The sequence below is a fragment of the Pseudophryne corroboree genome, chromosome 1 (genome assembly GCF_028390025.1).
Source record: "Pseudophryne corroboree isolate aPseCor3 chromosome 1, aPseCor3.hap2, whole genome shotgun sequence".
In the NCBI taxonomy this organism is placed as follows: domain Eukaryota; kingdom Metazoa; phylum Chordata; class Amphibia; order Anura; family Myobatrachidae; genus Pseudophryne; species Pseudophryne corroboree.
The window spans coordinates 796,651,870-796,671,826 of NC_086444.1; the positions used below are offsets into that span (position 1 = coordinate 796,651,870).

Below are 19,957 nucleotides of genomic sequence, written 5' to 3' on the forward strand. Positions count from 1 at the left end.
TCCATGTCCAAAATTTGCCCTTCTCACTAAGGGTACCTCAGGTTCGTGGTACAGAACTGTCACTATCAGTTTCAGACGCTGCCGTTTGGATTGTCCACGGCACCCCGGGTCTTTACCAAGGTAATGGCCGAAATGATGATTCTTCTTCGAAGAAAAGGCGTCTTAATTATCCCTTACTTGGACGATCTCCTGATAAGGGCAAAGTCCAGGGAACAGTTGGAGGTCGGAGTAGCACTATCTCGGATACTGCTACAACAGCACGGGTGGATTCTAAATATTCCAAAATCGCAGCTGATCCCGACGACAAGTCTGCTGTGCCTAGGGATGATTCTGGACACAGTCCAGAAAAAGGTGTTTCTCCCGGAAGAGAAAGCCAGGGAGTTATCCGAGCTAGTCAGGAACCTCCTAAAATCAGTGCATCATTGCACAAGGGTCCTGGTAAAGATGGTGACTTCCTACGAAGCAATTCCATTCGGCAGATTTCACGCAAGAATTTTTCAGTGGGATCTGCTGGACAAATGGTCCGGATCGCATCTTCAGATGCATCAGCGGATAACCCTATATCCAAGGACAAGGGTGTCTCTCCTGTGGTGGTTACAGAGTGCTCATCTTCTAGAGGGCCGCAGATTCGGCATTCAGGATTGGATGCTGGTGACCACGGAGGCCAGCCCGAGAGGCTGGGGAGCAGTCACACAAGGAAAAAATTTCCAGGGAGTGTGATCAAGTCTGGAGACTTTTCTCCACATAAATATACTGGAGCTAAGGGTAAATTTATAATACTGTAAGCTTAGCAAGACCTCTGCTTCAAGGTCAGCCGGTATTGATCCAGTGGGAAAAACATCACGGCAGTCGCCCACGTAAATAGACAGGGCGGCACAAGAAGCAGGAGGGCAAATGGCAAAAACTGCAAGGACTTTTCGCTGGGCGGAAAATCATGTGATAGCACTGTCAGCAGTGTTTCATTCCGGGAATGGAAACTGGGAAGCAGACTTCCTCAGCAGGCACGACCTCCACCCGGCAGAGTGGAAACTTCATCGGGAAGTTTTCCACATGATTGTAAACCGTTGGGAAATACCAAAGGTGGACATGATGGCGTCCCGTCTGAACAAAAAACGGGACAGGTATTGCGCCAGGTTAAGAGACCCTCAGGCAATAGCTCTGGACGTTCTGGTAACACCATGGATGTACCAGTCGGTGTATGTGTTCCATCCTCTGCTTCTCATACCTAAGGTACTGAGACTTATAAGACGTAGAGGAGTAAGAACTATACTCATGGCTCCGGATTGGCCAAGAAGGACTTGGTACCCGGAACTTCAAGAGATGCTCACAGAGGACTTATGGCCTCTGCCGCTAAGAAGGGACTTGTTTCAGCAAGTACCATGTCTGTTCCAAGACTTACCGCAGCTGCGTTTGACGGCATGGCGGTGGAACGCCGGATCCTAAGGGAAAAAGGCATTCCGGAAGAGGTCATTCCTACCCTGGTCAAAGCCAGAAAGGAGGTGACCGCACAACATTATCACCACATGTGGCAAAAATATGTTGCGTGGTGTGAGGCCAGAAAGGCCCCACGAAGAAATTTCAACTCGGTCGATTCCTGCATTTCCTGCAAACAGGAGTGTCTATGGGCCTCAAATTGGGGTCCATTAAGGTTCAAATTTCGGCCCTGTCGATTTTCTTCCAGAAAGAAGTGGCTTCAGTTCCTGAGGTCCAGAAGTTTGTCATGGGAGTATTGCATATACAACCCCCTTTTGTGCCTCCAGTGGCACTGTGGGATCTCAACGTAGTTCTGGGATTCCTCAAATCACATTGGTTTAAAACCAGTCAAATCTGTGGATTTGAAGCATCTCACATGAAAAGTGACCATGCTCTTGGCCCTGGCCTGGACCAGGCGAGTGTCAAATTGGTGGTTTTTTTCTCAAAAAAGCCCATATCTGGTTGTCCATTTGGACAGGGCAGAGCTGCGGACTCGTCCCCAGTTCTCTCCCTAAGGTGGTGTCAGTGTTTCACCTGAACCAGCTTATTTTGGTGCCTTGCGCCTACTAGGGACTTGGAGGACTCCAGGTTGCTAGATGTTGTCAGGGCCCTGTAAATATAGGTTCCAGGACGGCTGGAGTCAGGAAAACTGACTTGCTGTTATCCTGTATGCACCCAACAAACTGGGTGCTCTTGCTTCTAAGCAGACTATTGCTAGTTGGATGTGTAATACAATTCAGCTTGCACATTCTGTGGCAGGCCTGCCACAGCCAAAATATGTAAATGCCCATTCCACAAGGAAGGTGGGCTTATCTTGGGCGGCTGCCCGAGGGGTCTCGGCTTTACAACTTTGCCGAGCGGCTATTTAGTCAGGGGCAAACACGTTGGTAAAATCCTACAAATTTGATACCCTGGCTAAGGAGGACCTGGAGTTCTCTCATTCGGTGCTGCAGAGTCATCCGCACTCTCCCGCCCGTTTGGGAGCTTTGGTATTATCCCCATGGTCCTTTCAGGAACCCCAGCATCCACTAGGACGATAGAGAAAATAAGAATTTACTTACCGATAATTCTATTTCTCGGAGTACGTAGTGGATGCTGGGCGCCCATTCCAAGTACGGATTATCTGCAATACTTGTACATAGTTACAAAAATCGGGTTATTATTGTTGTGAGCCATCTTTTCAGAGGCTCCGCTGTTATCATACTGTTAACTGGGTTCAGATCACAGGTTGTACAGTGTGATTGGTGTGGCTGGTAGGAGTCTTACCCGGGATTCAAAATCCTTCCTTATTGTGTACGCTCGTCCGGGCACAGTATCCTAACTGAGGCTTGGAGGAGGGTCATAGGGGGAGGAGCCAGTGCACACCACCTGATCCTAAAGCTTTACTTTTTGTGCCCTGTCTCCTGCGGAGCCGCTATTCCCCATGGTCCTTTCAGGAACCCCAGCATCCACTACGGACTCCGAGAAATAGAATTATCGGTAAGTAAATTCTTATTTTTTAATAGTACCCTATTAAAGACATCACCTTAAGATTTATTTTGATAGTTTAAATTATCATTGTTCAGCTAATTGTGACCTACTGGATCCAGACCTTTTCCCCAAATACTAAAACGTATAGGCATGTCATACTGTATTGTATGTGGTCATAGTGAACTTCGGCTATGCCATGTTTATTGTCTCCTAAACACAACCTTCTATTTGAGAAGATGCTTTCAGATGTGCTTGTGTGTTAGGGGGTTATACAAGGTGTTTGTACCTTTTCTGCTTTTTGTCCTCCAATGATTCTCTTCACTCTCTTTTGTCCATGGATATCTTGAGCAACTCCACAGTTTAGGTTTGGGAGAACGTCCCTGATTAACTTCCTCTCTTTTTGCAAAGACAAAACAATCATTCATTTACACGATTCTAATTCTCCATTTAAAAAAAAAAAAAGCTTAATCCTGGGGCATTCATTGGAGAATGCTGACATTTTTTTTCAATGTGTACAGTGCACCAAGAACATTTCTTTATCACCATATTATTCATGCTATTTGCTGTATTAACATTGTCAGTGTCAGTGTTCACAAAAAGTCTATGTAGCCCTCCACCATGTACGACCAAACAAGTGTATCCTCCATACTGAAGGATTGGACAATGCTATGTTCTATGGTCACCAAATCTGAGTGGCTGCTTACAGCCCAATAAGATTAAGCAAGTAGTACATTGCCTATATACACAAATACATTTTGAGGACTTTTGTTTGTTTTGAACTTACCTGCCTCAATGTCGTAGTTTACTGCATTACTTTCCTCTGCTTAGAAAAGAGAATAGTTAGTAAGAGCAGTACAATGGAGAATGGTGGTTTAACACTGATATCACTAATTGAACATACAGGTCCTGATTCACGTTAGCCACATCGCATACATCCTGATTGCAAACACATGGAGACACAGAACGAATTTGGATGCAAGCAGTGTGGATTTCTCCTTCATCCACTAGGGGCCACTGGAGTGCAGATACAATGGGGATGTAGTAGGCAGTAACTGGGAGCTGGCACTTTAAATTTATAACCATGTGACTAGCTCCTCCCCTGCTATGTCTTATTTTAGTGCCCAAGGGAGCTGGTCACTTGGGTCTTCTCTGAATAATTTTTTTTTCTTTGTTATTTTTCTTTTTCTTTCTTACACTCACAGACTGGCAGCTCTGCCACTGCCAGTCTGCACCGCGGGAGCTGCCAGTGGGGTCCCATCGCAACTGCGTGCGGCTCGGGATGGGCCTCGGCTGAAGGAGACACTAGCTCTCTGGAGACTGGCCGGACACTGCTGCATGCGGCGTGTGTCGGGGCCACTCCGTCAGCAGAAGTTCCTGGCAGCACGGCAGCAGTAGGTATAAGTGGCCGGACACTGCTACGTGCGGCGCGTGTCACGGTCACTCCATCTACAAAGCCAGCTTTGTGGATAAGCACAAGTTGCAATGTGGAGCAGCAGCAGTGAGTAGAAACTTAACTTTTTTCTAAGGCTGAGCCATGAGACAGCCGCCAGAAGAGCTCTTATAACTCACACAGCTAAGCTCTGCATTCCTGAACACAGGGTTACAGGTTCAAGTCTCCAGTTAACTATTTAAGACTCTGACCCATCCCTGGTCTCCGGCGGCACACCGCTCCCCGCTATCCGTTAACTTGCACGGCGCAGAGAGCTGTTGGCGCTGGCATCGGCTCTGCAGCCGGGGTTTTGGGTCATGCATTCTGGACCTTCTATACCCTAATGGTTAGGGCTCCCGTTCAGCAACTCTGCACTACACCGCCCCGCTGCCCGCACGCTCCCCCCGCACACTGATCTCCGCTCGGCACGGCTCACAGAGCCGGCGCGGGGATACTCAGCGCGCCTAGTAAGTTTAAATCTGGCGCCATTATGGGGGGCGGAGCTTAATCCCGCTACACAGCGGGCTCAGCACCACCGCAGCGGGCTCAGCTCCCTCCGCTCCCCGGCCATTGCCTGCAGTGCGCCCCTGCTATGTTAGCGCTGGAGCTTTTGGACCAATACGGGGAGCGGAGCTTAAGCCCGCTCTGCACAGCGGGCTCAGCTTCCTCCGCTCCCCGGCCGTGGATCGCATTGCCTACAGGGCGTCCCCCGCTGAGATAACGCTGGAGCTTCTGGGGTTTTAAACTGGAGGTGGGCGGAGCTTGAGCCCACTCTACACAGCGGGCTCTGCTCCCTCCGATCACCGCCCATTGCTCGGGGGATGCTGCCCCCCCCCCCAACCCCCCCCGCTATGCTGGCACCGGTGTTTTTAAGATTTAAATTGGCCGCCATAACGGGGGGCGGAGCTTCATCCCGACATGGACTTCCAGCGGCTATGCACGCGCTGGCGCACATTTCCTCATTCAGAAGCCTCGGCCTGGACTCCGCTGCTTGTGTGGACAGTTGAGGTCATCTCACAGTGATGAGTAGCGTTATCAATAATTACAAGGACCCCCTTGGCAGGCTGTTATAGCGCTAGCGCTGTTGCTTTTACATAGGCGCCATAGCAAGGGGAGGGGGGGGGGGCTTAGACCCTACTTCGACTATTAAGTCAGTGCCCCATGGTCCAAGGGGCTAGGGCTGTTAATTCAACACATTGCCCAGTTAGGCTCACTGAATATTTACTGTACAAGAACACAAAACTTTCACCGCAGTTTATTATAATACCAGGGACTTCCAGGTACAGACCTGGGTTCTCGTCCCACATAACTTAACAGTGACTGAGCCAGTAGTCTAGTGGTTAGGCATACTGTCTGCAAATCCAGAGGTCCACCCCACTATGGGCTGCAATTATCCACAACCAGCGGAGCTTCCGGGAAACATGTATTGCACCTGTTCTTACTAATTTAGCAGTACACCACATGCAGGGCAGGTGTTGCCTTCCCTTTCTTATTCCTTTGTTTCCCTTGGCAGATCAGACAGATAGCTGCAGTGGCTCAGTATGCTAATAGCGGGGACATCTGAAGACAGAGAAGGGAGACGTGCCTGTCACTGCACGTTATAGTGCAGGGATTACATAGGGCTACACTTCTTTAACCCTCCTTTTCTCTTTTCGTTTACCTACATGTAACACAACATTCCCTGTTATGTGCGGATTGTGCGGTGGAACCATCTGCTTAGCCCTCCAGGCAGCTGCAGCACACTCCAGTTTGAACAGCTCGGCTTATGCAGGTAATGTCCCTGAAAACCAGAGACCCCGTCCGTCATTTCTCCTTTCCAGGTTTCTAGAAGGAGGTTGCTAACCTCAATGTTACACCACTCTGCGGCGAGGCGTTTTTGATAGCAGTTCGTCTGGTGCTACAGGTAAAGGAGTCGGAACTAGACTTCACGTTCCTCTGGGTTCGGCGACTTCTCCGGTTTCGGCTGAGCTGGATGTGCTCTGGTCCTGAAGACATCCGGATGCACAATTTTAGGTATCAAACAATGTTTGTCTTCCTATCCTTTCCCCGCAGACAGCAGGAAACAATATAAGATCTCTCCATTTGTATACCCCTCGGTATATCGGAGGTCCAAGAAGCTGCCGATTCCTGGTGAAACCTTGCTGAAGGAGTCGCCTGGAAGTAATAGGCGGCAGCAGGGTTCCTTCCTTGCCCGACGCAGGTAGGTGTTAGGGTCTCCTGCCCTGTGCTGCCACGTCGTCAAGGCAACCGGGAGACAAGTGCTAGCAGAGTAACCTGAGCGCAGCTGATACTCCGGTTCAGGTCTTTTGCTGTGCAGTGGTTACAGGCTCTGTGCACGGCAGGGGATCCGGTGCTGGTTTTTGTGCTCACAGTCTGTGAGGTTTGAGTGGGGCGTGGACAGCACCTGCTATATAAGGCCTCTTCTCAGGTTGAGCAGATGCTGCTGAATCTTTGTTGGTTAGTCAGTTCCTGAAAGTTAGCCAGTACTGTGTAGCTTTGTATTTGTTGTTGCTTACTGCAAATAGGCCTGGGGATTTGGTACTACACTCTGCCAATCCAGACCTAGCAGTAAGACTGGAGTCAGTCGTTTAACTTGCTGGGGTTCTTTTGCTACTCTGTGAACTTAGCAAGTTTGCGGCTGTATTCTCAGATTTGCCTGCCTAAATCCTGTCTCACTGTGCAAGGTGTTCAGGTGTCAGTTTAGTGGCAGTAAGCTGAACCTGTGCACTGCAAGTGAGGATTAGGATTGTGGAGACTCTCCTTGTGTCTATCATTCCATCTCTGACCAAGGAGTTTACTGCCACACCCGTTGGTAACCCTTTAGGGTTTTGCTGTTGCCCTTAGCAACAGCATTTCGGGTTCTCTACGTATTAAAACACAACATCTTGCTTTTTCCATCTGAGCATTACTAATACTAGGGAGACACCCAGTTTCTTAGCCTCTGGGCTTCTCTGTTCACTTTGTGTTTATTTTGTTACCCTATCACCTTCTGTGTACGTAATGTCATATTCCCCAGTCTGTCTGTGAGTTCATTTGTTTTGCATCCCTATCCGTTCAGACACCAGTACATTCCTACAGGCACTGGTGTGCATAACAGTTCAAACACCAGTACATTCCTGCAGGCACTGGTGTGCATAACAGTTCAGACACCAGTACATTCCTGCAGGCACTGGTGTGCATAACAGTAGGTTGTTGTTGAACAATTGTCCTCTGAGTTACAGGACGGTTTGCATCAGCATCAGCTGATACCTTTGGCAGATCATATTCAGGACTCTGCTTTATATTCTCTTGAAGTCTCCAAAAGTCGTCTGTATCCTCGGAGCCCGAATTTCCGCTTGGGCTAGCTTAACCCAACGTTTTTTGGGCTGCGACAGTGTCAGGTGGATCTTGATTCCTAGAGTGCAGAAGAGACGTTGTCCATTACAGGCATAGTTGGGAAGGATCTTCCTGCCTGGATTTCACAGGCCATTGGGGGTAAGTCCATTTTTATTTACCTTACTGCTTCTCCAGCTTCAAGACGAACCTATACCGGTATTTCCATGCCCCTTCCATTTCATGTCCACGACAGGGGCGGTACATCCGTCACCAACGGATCTCGAAGTTAGAGGTTCAACATCCTCTGATTGTAGGTCCTCCAACACACCCACGGGCCTCCCTCCCACCTGGGAGATCACATGGTGGGCACATGTCTGTGTTTTTTTCTGGGAGGTCTGGGTATGCTTGGGTTAGGTTTCTAATCAATGTAGAGACACTGTGGCTCAACTCTTTAATAGCAAGGACTTCTAAGCACCGAGGCTTGGGTTCGTATCCAGCTAGAGATACATTTTCACCACGGGTTTGCCGGTTTCCAACATCAAGAAGGTCGTACTGCAGGCAGCGTTCCAGATGCTTTTATCGTTGGGTCTCTCTTCCGCTCCAACATTGCTCATGGAGGTCACAGGATGGCCCTACTTCAGAGGCAGGGAGTGACGTTTGTTCCCTAGCTGGACAATCTACTGCTGAAGACCCTCTCTGCAGATCGGTTGTTTCTGAATATCCGGATGATCCACGATCTTCTGATTCAACAAGGGTCTCCTTTATGCCCCTCGTACCGTTTTCTGTTTTTAGGACTCCACACGGTCCATCAGAGGATTTTACCTTCCTCAGGACCAGTCCCTCTCTCTCTTCAGCCACGTGCAGCGCTAAACCAATCTTCATTCAAGGGGTAGTCAAGCCGCCGGATCGGGCACCCGGGTGAGTGGACATTTCCCGGAGTTTCGTCAGCTGATCGCTCTTGGTGAAAACCTCGGTTCGACCTCATGGCATTCCGACTGACTCTTCAACTGCCCCTTTACTACTCTCGATGAGAGCCCTGGCGGCAGTAGCCGGGGATGCCCTCACGGCTCCTTGGAACTTCTGGTTAGTCTATCTTTCCGCCTTTTCCTGTTACTGCCTCAAATTTCTGCAACGCATAAAAGGGAGAATGAGCGCTAGTCCTCCTGGTGTCTCCAGTTTGGCCGCGCAGGGCTTGGCGATCCACCCTGCACCGATTGTCAGTGTAGGAGCCTTGGCTCCTACCACTGTGGTACTGTCTACTTCAACATCAGTTTTACACAGGTTTCGTTTAACGGTTTGGCTGTCCACGAGACCTTCTCAGAAAGTCGGAGTTCCCTCGTTCGGTTATACCTACTAGGCTCCGAATTCGGAAGTCGGTTTCCACGCTTCGCTTTTACCACTTTTGGAAACTTTATGTGGCCTGGGGGGAATGACGAAGGTTGGTTTGTTCCCTTTGGTTTTCCATTTAGCCGTCGTCTTTGATTTCTCCGGGTGGTTTTCTCGGCGGTGCTTCGACTAGGTTTACCGGAGTTTCAGGTCTCTGCTCTTTCGGTTTTCTTCCAAAGTAAATTAGCCTGTCTGCTGGAAGTTCGGATTTTCTTGCAGAGGGTACTCTAACTGCAGCCTCCCTTTCACCCTCCAGCGGCATCAGGGGACCTCATACTGGTTCTCACTTTTTTTGCAGTCTCGGGTTTTCAATGGAATTTCCTGAATCGGTGGAAATGTTTTCTCTCGCCTGGAAAGTGGACCTTCTCCTGGCACTGACTTCGGCCAGATGAGTGTCAAAGCTTGGGTCTCTTGCTTTCTATCTCTTTCCCTCTTGTCGGCATTCTTGCCTAATATTACATGAGGATACGGCTGAGCTTTATACTCAGCTGTCGTTTCTTCCAGGGGTGTTGTCCGCTTTTTCACATAGCTGCACCACTTGTATTTTTCGCCCCTCTAGGCGGATTCACCGGTTCATGACCTTTGGATGTTGTTAGGGCGCACCAACTCTATGTACAGTGGACTTTGACTGTTCGCCAGTCTGATTTCTTCTTTGTTCTGTATGATGCTCCCGTCCTGGATGGCCGGAGTCTCAGCAGACGTTGGCCCATTGGATATGTCTGACCATCAGACAGGCTTATTTGGCGGTTGCTCGTGAGCTTCCACCTTCCCTTTTGGCGTACTCCTTGCGTTCTGGGGGACCTTCGGGGGCGGCCGCCCACGGGGTTTTCCGTGTCTACTTTATGTCGCAATGCTGCTTGGTCGGGCCATTATACATTTGTCTCGTTGACATTTTTGCGACCTCTGGATCGCAGTTGGCCATGCGGTTTTGCAGGACTCTCAGCGCTCTCCCTCCTGTCTTGGGAGCTCTGGGACGTCCCCATTGTATCTGTACTCCAGTGGCCCCTTGTGGATGAAGGAGAAATCAGGATTTTGGTACTTACCGATAAATCCCTTTCTCCGATTCCACAGAGCGCTGTTTCCTCCTACTTCACTTATCGAGTTGCATGTCACTGTGTGACTGCGCGTATTGTTCAGGTTACCATCTCACTATATTTCCAGGTTTACTGGGTGTTATCCTGTTTAGTTGGCTTAGAGAACCTCCTCTACTTTAACGTTGGTCTTTTCCTCCTCGGGCACAGTTTTAACTAAGACTGGCTTGGAGGGGGGACATAGTAGGGGAGGAGCTAGTCACATGGTTATAAATTTAAAGTGCCAGCTCCCAGTTACTGCCTACTATATCCCCATTGTATCTGCACTCCAGTGGCCCCTGTGGAATCGGAGAAAGGGATTTATCGGTAAGTACCAAAATCCTGATTTTAGTGGGTGTCCCTGGCCAGTACATGGGCGTGGTTAGGTAGACATGGGTGGGTTGCAGATGTTGACAGCAGCTATCACACAGCGCACCACGTAAAGACGGTGAAACTGCACATGCCGTAGGGCTGGTGCAAGCTTCGATGGTGCACCCGATGGTGCACTCATGGTACAGCTGAAGACACACAGATTTGGTATCTGCACACTCAATGCAATATCAATATTTTATAGGTGTGTGAGATTCATCACCACACATCCATTGGGAGAAAACCCCTCTTTTTCCAAATAATGGATAATATCCTATATTTACAGGGGGTGCTGTCAACTACAGTATGTATTCACTGAGGTTTGGGGAGAAAAAAGAAACAGAAGAATCTGTAATATTGACCCACTTACTAGAACTATTATTAAAATATAACCTTTATTCGATATTCATTAAATGAGATTTGTATTGTGAATAATTGATCCAGACTACAGCGAAACATAGAATTAAAAAATAACAAGGACTAACATATATGTGAATTGAAGAAATGAAGAAATGTGAATAAAGATTTAAAAAGTGTGTCCACGTGTGTGTTTCAATATGAGATCTTGGCCCTCATTCCGAGTTGATCGGTCGCAAGGCGAATTTAGCAGAGTTACACACGCTAAGCCTACGCCTACTGGGAGTGTATCTTAGCTTCTTAAAATTGCGACCGATGTATTCGCAATATTGCGATTACAAACTACTTTGCAGTTTCTGAGTAACTTCAACCTTACTCTGCCTGTGCGATCAGTTCAGTGTTTGTCGTTCCTGGTTTTCCGTCCGGAAACGGTAGCGTTTTCATCCACACGCCCATAAAACGCCGTGTTTCCGCCCAGTAACACCCATTTCCTGTCAATCACATTACGATCGCCGGAGCGATGAAAAAGCCGTGAGTAAAAATACTATCTTCATTGTTAAATTACTTGGCGCAGTCGCAGTGCGAATATTGCGCATGCGTACTAAGCGGATTTTCATTGCGATGCGATGAAAAATACCGAGCGAACGACTCGGAATGAGGGCCCTTATCAGGTAGCTGTGTGAGCATATTTATTGGCAATATCTGTAATTTTTATTATCACAAATGATCTATCCCCACTGAGTCTCTATTTAAATGCGTATATCACAAATCGCTGGGAAAGGATCCCCATTTATTGGGGAGATTCCTTCTATTGCGGTTTGTCTAAGATGAAAGTTATGGTCCTGACATTAGAGTGATGTTCCCTCAATTTAAGCTGATAAAGTTGTTTTAAAGATGTTTATTAAGGATTAAGGCAGTTCCTGTTTTCAAATCTCACAGCCCACATTTATATCGATGTTTGGCCAATATTCAATCAGGCTGGAGATATCAACAATGTATATTGCTTTCATTAGGGGTGTACCAACCCCAATTTCATTAGAAAGCATCCTATCTGTCAGCACAGATTTTCTTCTAGTTCGAATAATTAATTTCACTAGAGAAAGGGTTTGCATACGCCAAAACATCACTTACATTACTCACACTGTTAAAGGCGATAATCCTTATTTGTCTCACAGTGTCATTGAACTACTGTATAAGGATGTTTCCTCACTTTGAGCTGATAGGAATATGGCAGTTCCCGTTTTCAGGTCTCACAGCCCACGATAGTTTCTATATTAGGCTAATATTCCATCAGGCTGGGAGTATCAGCACTGTATATTGCTTTCATTAGAGGTATGCCAACCCCAATTTTATTAGAAAGCCAACTGTCTGTCAGCACAGAACATCACTTACATTACTCACACTGTTAAAGGAAATGATCCTTATTTATCCTACAGTGTGATTAAACTACCATATAGGGATATAATAATCCTACTTTTTGTGTATATATAGTAGTAATAGTCTAGATTCAGTGGTTGGTAATATGGATAGTATCAATGATTCTTTTAGGTTAATTGGCTCTGTGTGTGTGTGTGTGTGTAAATTCAAGGGCCACAACTCATAGTTAATTCTCTTTGACCTCTCTGCTGCTTTTGACACTGCAGAAGTGATACTGCCTTCTCCTAGCTGTCCTCCTACCTCTCTCACCATTCATTCTCTGTCTCCCCTCATGACTCTACCTCCGCCCCCACTTCCACTAATAGTTGGTGTCCCCCAAGGTTCTACTCCCAGGCCTCTCCTATTCTCCATCTATATAACCTCTTTAGGTGAGCTCATCGGCTCTTTTGACCTCCAGTATCATCTCTGCGCTGATGATACTCAGATTTCTATTTTCTCCCCTCTCTCTCTCCTTACTTGTATCTACAACTGTCTCTCTTCTATATCTTCCTGGATGTCCCAGCGTTTTCTTAAACTAAACATGTCTAATACTGAGCTGACCATCTTCCCACCCTCCCGCATAAACTCACATCTCATAATTGTATTATCTATTGACGGACGACACAACCATCTCTTATAGCTCCCAAGTGCACTGCCTTGGAGTTATCTCTGACTCCTCCCATGTACTTCAAACCACACATTCAGTACCTTTCAGTCCTGCCATTTCCATCTCAAAATCATTTCCAGGATCAGACCCTCACTCTGGATGCTACTAAGACCATCATCCACTCACTGGTCATCTCCAGATTGGACTACTGTAATCTTCTATCTGGCCTCCCTGACTACCACATATCTCCACTCCAATGTATACTCCATGCTGCTGTCCGATTCATCTTCTCCAAACGTACTACATCTACCTCCCATACAAACAAGCTCTACATTGGCCCTCCTTCCCCTTCAGAACCTAATTCAAGCTCGTACTCACTTACAAAGCACACTCCCATTTCTGCCCCATTTACATCTCTGACCTCATCTCTCTTCACACTCCTGGCCACCCATTCCCCGCTCCAAGTTTTTCCTGTGCTGCTCCCAACCTCTGGGATACTCTCCCTCTCCCTATCAGACTCTCCGCCTCTCTACAAAACTTAATTTGGGCTCTCAAAACTCACTTCTTCATCAAACCCAGCCTCACTCTCTACACACAATGTAAGCTCTCACGAGCAAGGCATCTTCCCTCATGTGCTTTGGCTTCCGTTACTTACTGTATATTATTATTTACTCCAAACTACCTTCAACGGCACCTAACCCTTGGTTTCCACCAACCTGCTGCTTATTTGAGTGCTATGACCACTGATGTAGCAATGTTTATTAACCATGTAATGTACTTGTCTTGTATTATAAGTAACTGTTTTTTGAGTGCTCTGCTCATTTGTTTATGTACTTCGTTAGGTGCTGCAGAACCCTTGTGGTGCCACATAAATAAAGGATGATAATAATAATAATAATAATAAAAGTGTAGATGCAACACACACATTATTATAGTTACCATTATCATCATTGTTTTCAGAGTCTTCACCTCTTGTCGTTATAACTAAAACATTGTGTAAAAAAACATAAAATTTTATTATGTGCTTTGACATACATGGTTAAAAGTTAATATTTCACAAAATTTGTTAAAATAAGATAAAATTAAGAAAAGCGTTTACATCCGTCCAATTATGATTTGAGCATTAAATAGTGCTATTCATTTGCAGTTAAGAAGCTTCCAGATATAGTCCCTCATTCCGAGTTGATCGCACCAAGCAACTTTTTGCTGCTGGTGCAATCAACTAATCTCCGCCCTGGACGTACTTACCCTGTGCGACAGATCCAGCGACGATGGGGCCAGCTTTGACATCACACCTCCGCCCTCCGTTCGCCTGGACACGCCTACGTTTTACTTACCACTCCCCGAAAACGTCAGCAAACGGTAAATTGACGCCCCACAACGCTCTCTTGATGTCCATCTTCTTGCGGCTATGACCGCTTTCTTCTCTGTCAACGTTGTTGCCCGGCAACGATGTGCGTGCGCTATGCGCACGCCGCGCATGTGCATTTCAGACCCGTTTGCACCACAGCGAAGAACCACTGCGTGCATACGGGTCGGAATGACCCCCATGGTGTGAGTGTATGTGTTTATACTATCTATATATATATATATACATACATAATACATACTGTAGCTAGATGGATAGATAGAAATATATAATATATCTCTATGTAATAGAATTCTGTCTAATATATATATATATATATATATATATATATACAGACACTCACTTTTGCAAAAGAAAAGAAAAAAAGACCAGCACTCACGTTTTGATGATGCAAAGAAAAAAAGGGGTTTATTCCTTACAGAAAAAACATCTGGACATGATCCTAGTAATACAGCCCTGAATGCATTCTGTGCTTAGATTTACGTCCAATCACCATGATATCTCATTATGGTATGCAATTATTCCAAAATACGGAAAAATCCGATATCCAAAATACTTCTGGTCCCAAGCATTTTGGATAAGGGATACTCAACCTGTATAATTTTATGTTGTTAAGGTTTAATATGTTTTAGAACATATTGTGCTTATATGTATTGGCAACCACAAGTTGATCAAAATGTGCATGAACTATAATGTTAAGTTTATAAGTTCATGTATAAAATCAATATTATTGCAGTAATTTACAGATATTTAACACTGTCTTAGGGGTGTATTCAATAAGTGTAGGAAGCGCTTCCGACAGGTTTAGGTCGGAAAGGGGTTCCAACATATTCAATATTGGCTGTTTTTTTCCGACAAGTCGGGAATTCCCGACTGTGGCCGGAGATCCCCCAGCCACATGGATAAGGGCAGCCGCGGCGCTGAAGGGGTTAACCTCAGCTGCCATGCCCCATTTTAAATAGACAATGGTCACTATGTGCCATTTTAAAAAGGAAAACTTGGTTCTAGGCACCATCACTATACATAACTAAATGTATGTTTAATAATGTGTTTTAATATGTTATATTGCTGCGCTGTCCGTAGTTGGAGAATTATGAACTGCACAGTTATAGAACTGCATGGACAGGGCACTTATGAGAAAAGTACAGTATGAGTTATTTTGATTCTAAAGGGTTTTGATGATTGTTCTTCAGCACCTTGTACATAGCAAGTCATATCGTAATTGTCCTAGCTCCAGACTTGCTATGCACAAGTAAGTGTCAATTAGCCGGCCTTTTGGTGGGCAAACATTTTCTTTGAAATACAAACTAAGGTTTGGAAGGAAGACTGTTTGTGTTTTCAGTCTTTCCTGTTGTAATCCCAAACACTGGGTTTGCATGGAGATGTGTATGAGACAGGAACATGGTAATCAGATTGTGTTTTATGAATGCAAGATAGTGGGTTTAATTTAACAACAGTTTGATGTAAGATTTCTTAGGCTGCATTATCTAGGATGCAGATTTATGTTTAAATTACAAGAACTTTGTGTGTGACAGGAAGGAGGAAATTACTTTTTTGCACTTATATCCTTTTAAAATGTAATTTATTTATATTTTGTAAGTTATCCTGATTGGATGGAAAGGACTCAGGGGGGAACTACCCACTGAGATGCATTGTGGTATAACTGTATAAAAAGAGGAGGCCTGTGAGCTTCAGAGATGTATTATATTATTTTCATTCTGCTGTAACTTCTGCTGTATTGCTGAGTCTTTTTGAAGACTGTATTTGTCAAATAAACATCATCTGCCTCAAGCCGACCGCTTCATCATGTGACCTGCAGGGATAGGCAAAACCTAGCACCATTTTCCAGCTGTCCAGGGTGTAACCAGCGTCTCCAAGTTCCGCCTTCCGCCAGCTACCGGCAGAGGCCTAGTCAAGCGACTAGTGGGGATTCGTCAGCACCACACAGGTGTGGTAAGGCGGCGTGTCGACACATACAGTGCAGAACCGTGGTTCCAGACGCCACGGCGCCTTCGAAGTTTGGTGGTGGCAGCGCAGAACCCGCCCACTGCACACACTGTAGAAGGTATTTTGGCCCACTCTTCCATGCAGATCTTCTCTAGATCTGTCATGTTTTGGGGCTGTCACCGGGCAACACGGACTTTCAACTCCCTCCAAAGATTTTCTATTGAGTTGAGGTCTGGAGACTGGCTAGGCCACTCCAGGACCTTGAAATGCTTGTTACGGAGCCACTCCTTAGTTGCCCGGGCGGTGTGTTTGGGGTCATTGTCATTCTGGAAGACCCAGCCACGTTCCATCTTCAGTGCTCTTACTGAGGGAAGGAGGTTTTTGCCCCAAATCTCACGATACATGGCCCCATTCATCCTCTCCTTAATACGGATCAGTCATCCTGTTCCCTTTGCAGAAAAGCAGCCCCAAAGCATGATGTTTCCACCTCAGAAGCGGCCGTAGGGGCAGCGGGACAGGCGGCCATAGGAGCAGCGGGACAGGTGGCCATAGAAGCAGTGGGACAGGCGGCCAGAGGAGCAGTGTGTGAGGAAACAGCCGGGGAGCGGGGACAGGTGAGTATTGACAGTGGCAACAGCAGCAGCAAGGTCCGGCGCTCAGCAGCTCACTGACATTTGTCGGGAGCGGCCAAATCCGGCAGTCGGATTTGGCCGTCCCATTAAATACTCACCTGTTGGGTCCTTTCCATCGGAAAGGACCCGACAGGTATTCAATACACCCCTTAGTGTTCAACGTGTGTACCTGCATTTTTGTATTTTGTGTTATATATTTTAAAGCCAGATTCAGAGGTGGGCACAGTGGGGTATGGGTCGATAGGTCGACAGTCATTAGGTCATCAGTCATTAGGTTGACCACTATTGGTCGACATGTATTAGGTCAACAGGGTCATTATGTCGACATGGTCATTAGAACTGCATGTACTAGGTCAAAAGGTCGACATGAGTTTTTTTTACTTTTTTTGGTGTCGTTTTCTTCGTAAAGTTACGGGGAACCCCAATTGGTGCACCATGTCCACTCGCCATGCTTCGGGAAAGGTGCCTCGCTCCACTGCCACTGTGCTCAGCACAGGTTACCATTCCCAACTGTAGTCCACGTGGATCGTAAAGTATGAAAAAGTCCAAAAATTTAGTAAAAATTAGCAAAATTCTCATGTCGACCTTTTCAACTGTCGACCGGGTACATGTCGACCTAATGACCACGTCGACCTAATGCATGTCAACCAATAGTGGTCGACCTAATGTCTGTCGACCTAAGTAGTGTCAACCTAATGAACGTATCCCGACACGGGGTAATTCCAAGTTGATCGCAGCAGGAAATTTTTAGCAGTTGGGCAAAACCATGTGTACTGCAGGGGGGCAGATATAACATGTGCACACAGAACAGCGAAAGAGTGCTGCCGAAATCACTGCCAAAAGTGCAGCAGGAGGAGGGGGAGAAGAGAGGAGGAAGGGAGCCAGAGGGACTGAGCTGGAGAGACTTGCAACGGAGCCGCATCTGTCATACAGAGCCATAACTAGACAGTTTGGTGCCCTGTACTAGAAAGAATTGGTGCCCCCTCCATATTTAATATACAAAAATATAGGGGTGTAGGTTCGTGGGGAAGAGGCATGGCCTTAGAATAGTACCGACTGCACATTGGTGTCCATTAGTCATGTTACACCGCACAGCAGTGTCCTTTACAAATGTTATGCTCACACAGTAGTGTTGCCCTTCACACACTTCATGTATATCAGCACTGTGATGGCAGCATAATGAGTCTGCTGTTATACATGTGACAGCTGCAGTACAGTAAAGAAGACCATACACCCTAATGCTATATATACTAAAGACTCTGTACATGGGGCACACTACAAAGATACTGTAGATAACACAGGTCACTCCAGGTGATCAACTCAGTTGGACATGGACATGGAAGCTAGGACTCCGTGGCTGCTACCATGCACCATGCATACGCCTCACTCCCCCTCTGCCGGCTGCTACATGGGAACGTACCTTCCGCACCCACCCCTGTGCTGTCACCAGGTAAAAGACACATAATCGTGGCTGGGCAGGCAGCTTTCACCAAGTAAGAAGTTTGGGTGGGGGCGTGTACCCAATGCGGCTGCCTCAAGATCTGGCTCCCCTGTCACAGGCCCGCTAGCTCGGCGTCCCTAGCAAGCGTTTTGTGGGAAGGACCCAGCGTTTTGTGGGAGGATTTCTGACGTCAGCTCTGGCCCTGATCATCGCAGCACTTCAGTAAGTCCTGGGCTGTGTAGAGACTGCACAAACTGCTGTTTGTGCAGCTCTCCAGCACAAGCGATCACACACCTGCACACACACAATACCCTCCCCCTGTAGGCGGCGACTACCTGATTGCAGGGATGCAAAAAACGCACCCTAGCGATCAGGTCTGAATTACCTCTAAATCCCTTCCAATTTACACCTCTTTGAGGTAGTTTCTTAGCAGCCACCGTAATATGTAGTTAGTTAATCAGCCATTAAAACTCAGTCACAGAGCTGTCAGTCTTCACTGACAATCTTTAGACCATAGGACAGTGGTTCCCATACTTTTCTGAATCACGGCACCCTAGAGGATCAGAATTATTATCACGGCACCCCTAGGTCACAACTTTCTTACTGAGAAATATAGAAAGAAATAGGAAATGAAGTAAATTGTGTTTATATATCATCCTTATGGTCAGTTATGTAGTGAGGGACAAGATTTACTTCGGTTTGTCCATATATGTTATGATTGGCAGTCGCCAGCTCCTGGTTTTACCTATTACATTGACCATAAATAATTTGAAACCAGGGCTCCCCTGCAAGTGTCCCGAGGCAGCCCAGGGTGCCGAGGCACAGAGTTTGAGAACCACTGTCATAGGAGAGGTGTTCTAGGTAATGAGCAGGGACAGTTTGAGAACTTAAAGTGGCCCTGGAATAAAATTGTTGAAGTACTGCCACATGGGTGGGACTAAATCCAACTGTAGGGAAAGTCAACACAAGAGTATGTGGGATTAGTCCATCATTATCCCTACAGCAACAAGCAATGTTAGACAGGATTACAGCAACACTAGTCAGAACATGTAATATTACTGTAGGTAGATTAGATGCCTCAACATACCCTTTATGTGTTATTTGATTACTCAACATGCCCCTTATATGCTATCAGATCCCTCCATATGCCCATTAAATGCCATCAGATCCCTCCACATCGCCATTAAATGCCATCAGACCTATTCATATGCCTTTTAAATGCCATCAGACTCCTCCACATGCCCTTAACACTGAAGTGACAAAAGTCATGGGATAGCAATATGTAAAGGTATTGGTAGGTAGAGACACCGTACTGTACTGTACCCTATGTCTTGGAAATGCCCAGACCTGCATAAATTGTAATCTGACATATTGTAAGTCAGTTTGAACATGGGCTAGGCTGCTCATGGCAAGGCGACATCAATTATCGGAGTTTGAATGGGGCATGATTGTGGGTGCCTGATGGATGGGACTTTCCTTTTCCGAGGTTGTGCAGACATTCAACATTTCTCCATCTATGGTGTTACATGTGTATCAGGAATACCTCATGGAAGGAATATCCACTCACCGTGGACAGAATTGTCTGTGGTAACAGACAACAACACTGGCTCAAATCACATCCACATTCAATGCAGGAGGTACCAGATGCATATCCAGCAGGTCAGTGCAGCATTTTT

The 19,957-nt window shown here is 46.5% G+C and overlaps 1 protein-coding gene across 4 annotated transcripts in view; it reads right to left on the reverse strand.

Moving 5' to 3' along the window:
• Positions 1-19,957, reverse strand: part of CFI (complement factor I) — a 130,125-nt gene that overhangs the window by 43,985 nt on the left and 66,183 nt on the right. Inside the window, exons 8-10 of one of the 4 annotated variants that reach the window (XM_063918781.1) lie at positions 13,832-13,876; positions 3,728-3,763; positions 3,230-3,339 (exon numbers count right to left, since the gene is read on the reverse strand). In XM_063918781.1, the coding sequence (XP_063774851.1) occupies positions 3,230-3,339; positions 3,728-3,763; positions 13,832-13,876 (191 nt within the window). Of the gene's footprint in view, positions 1-3,229; positions 3,340-3,727; positions 3,767-13,831; positions 13,877-19,957 lie in introns of all 4 variants that reach the window. The other 3 variants (XM_063918770.1, XM_063918790.1, XM_063918797.1) reach the window with 3 other exon arrangements.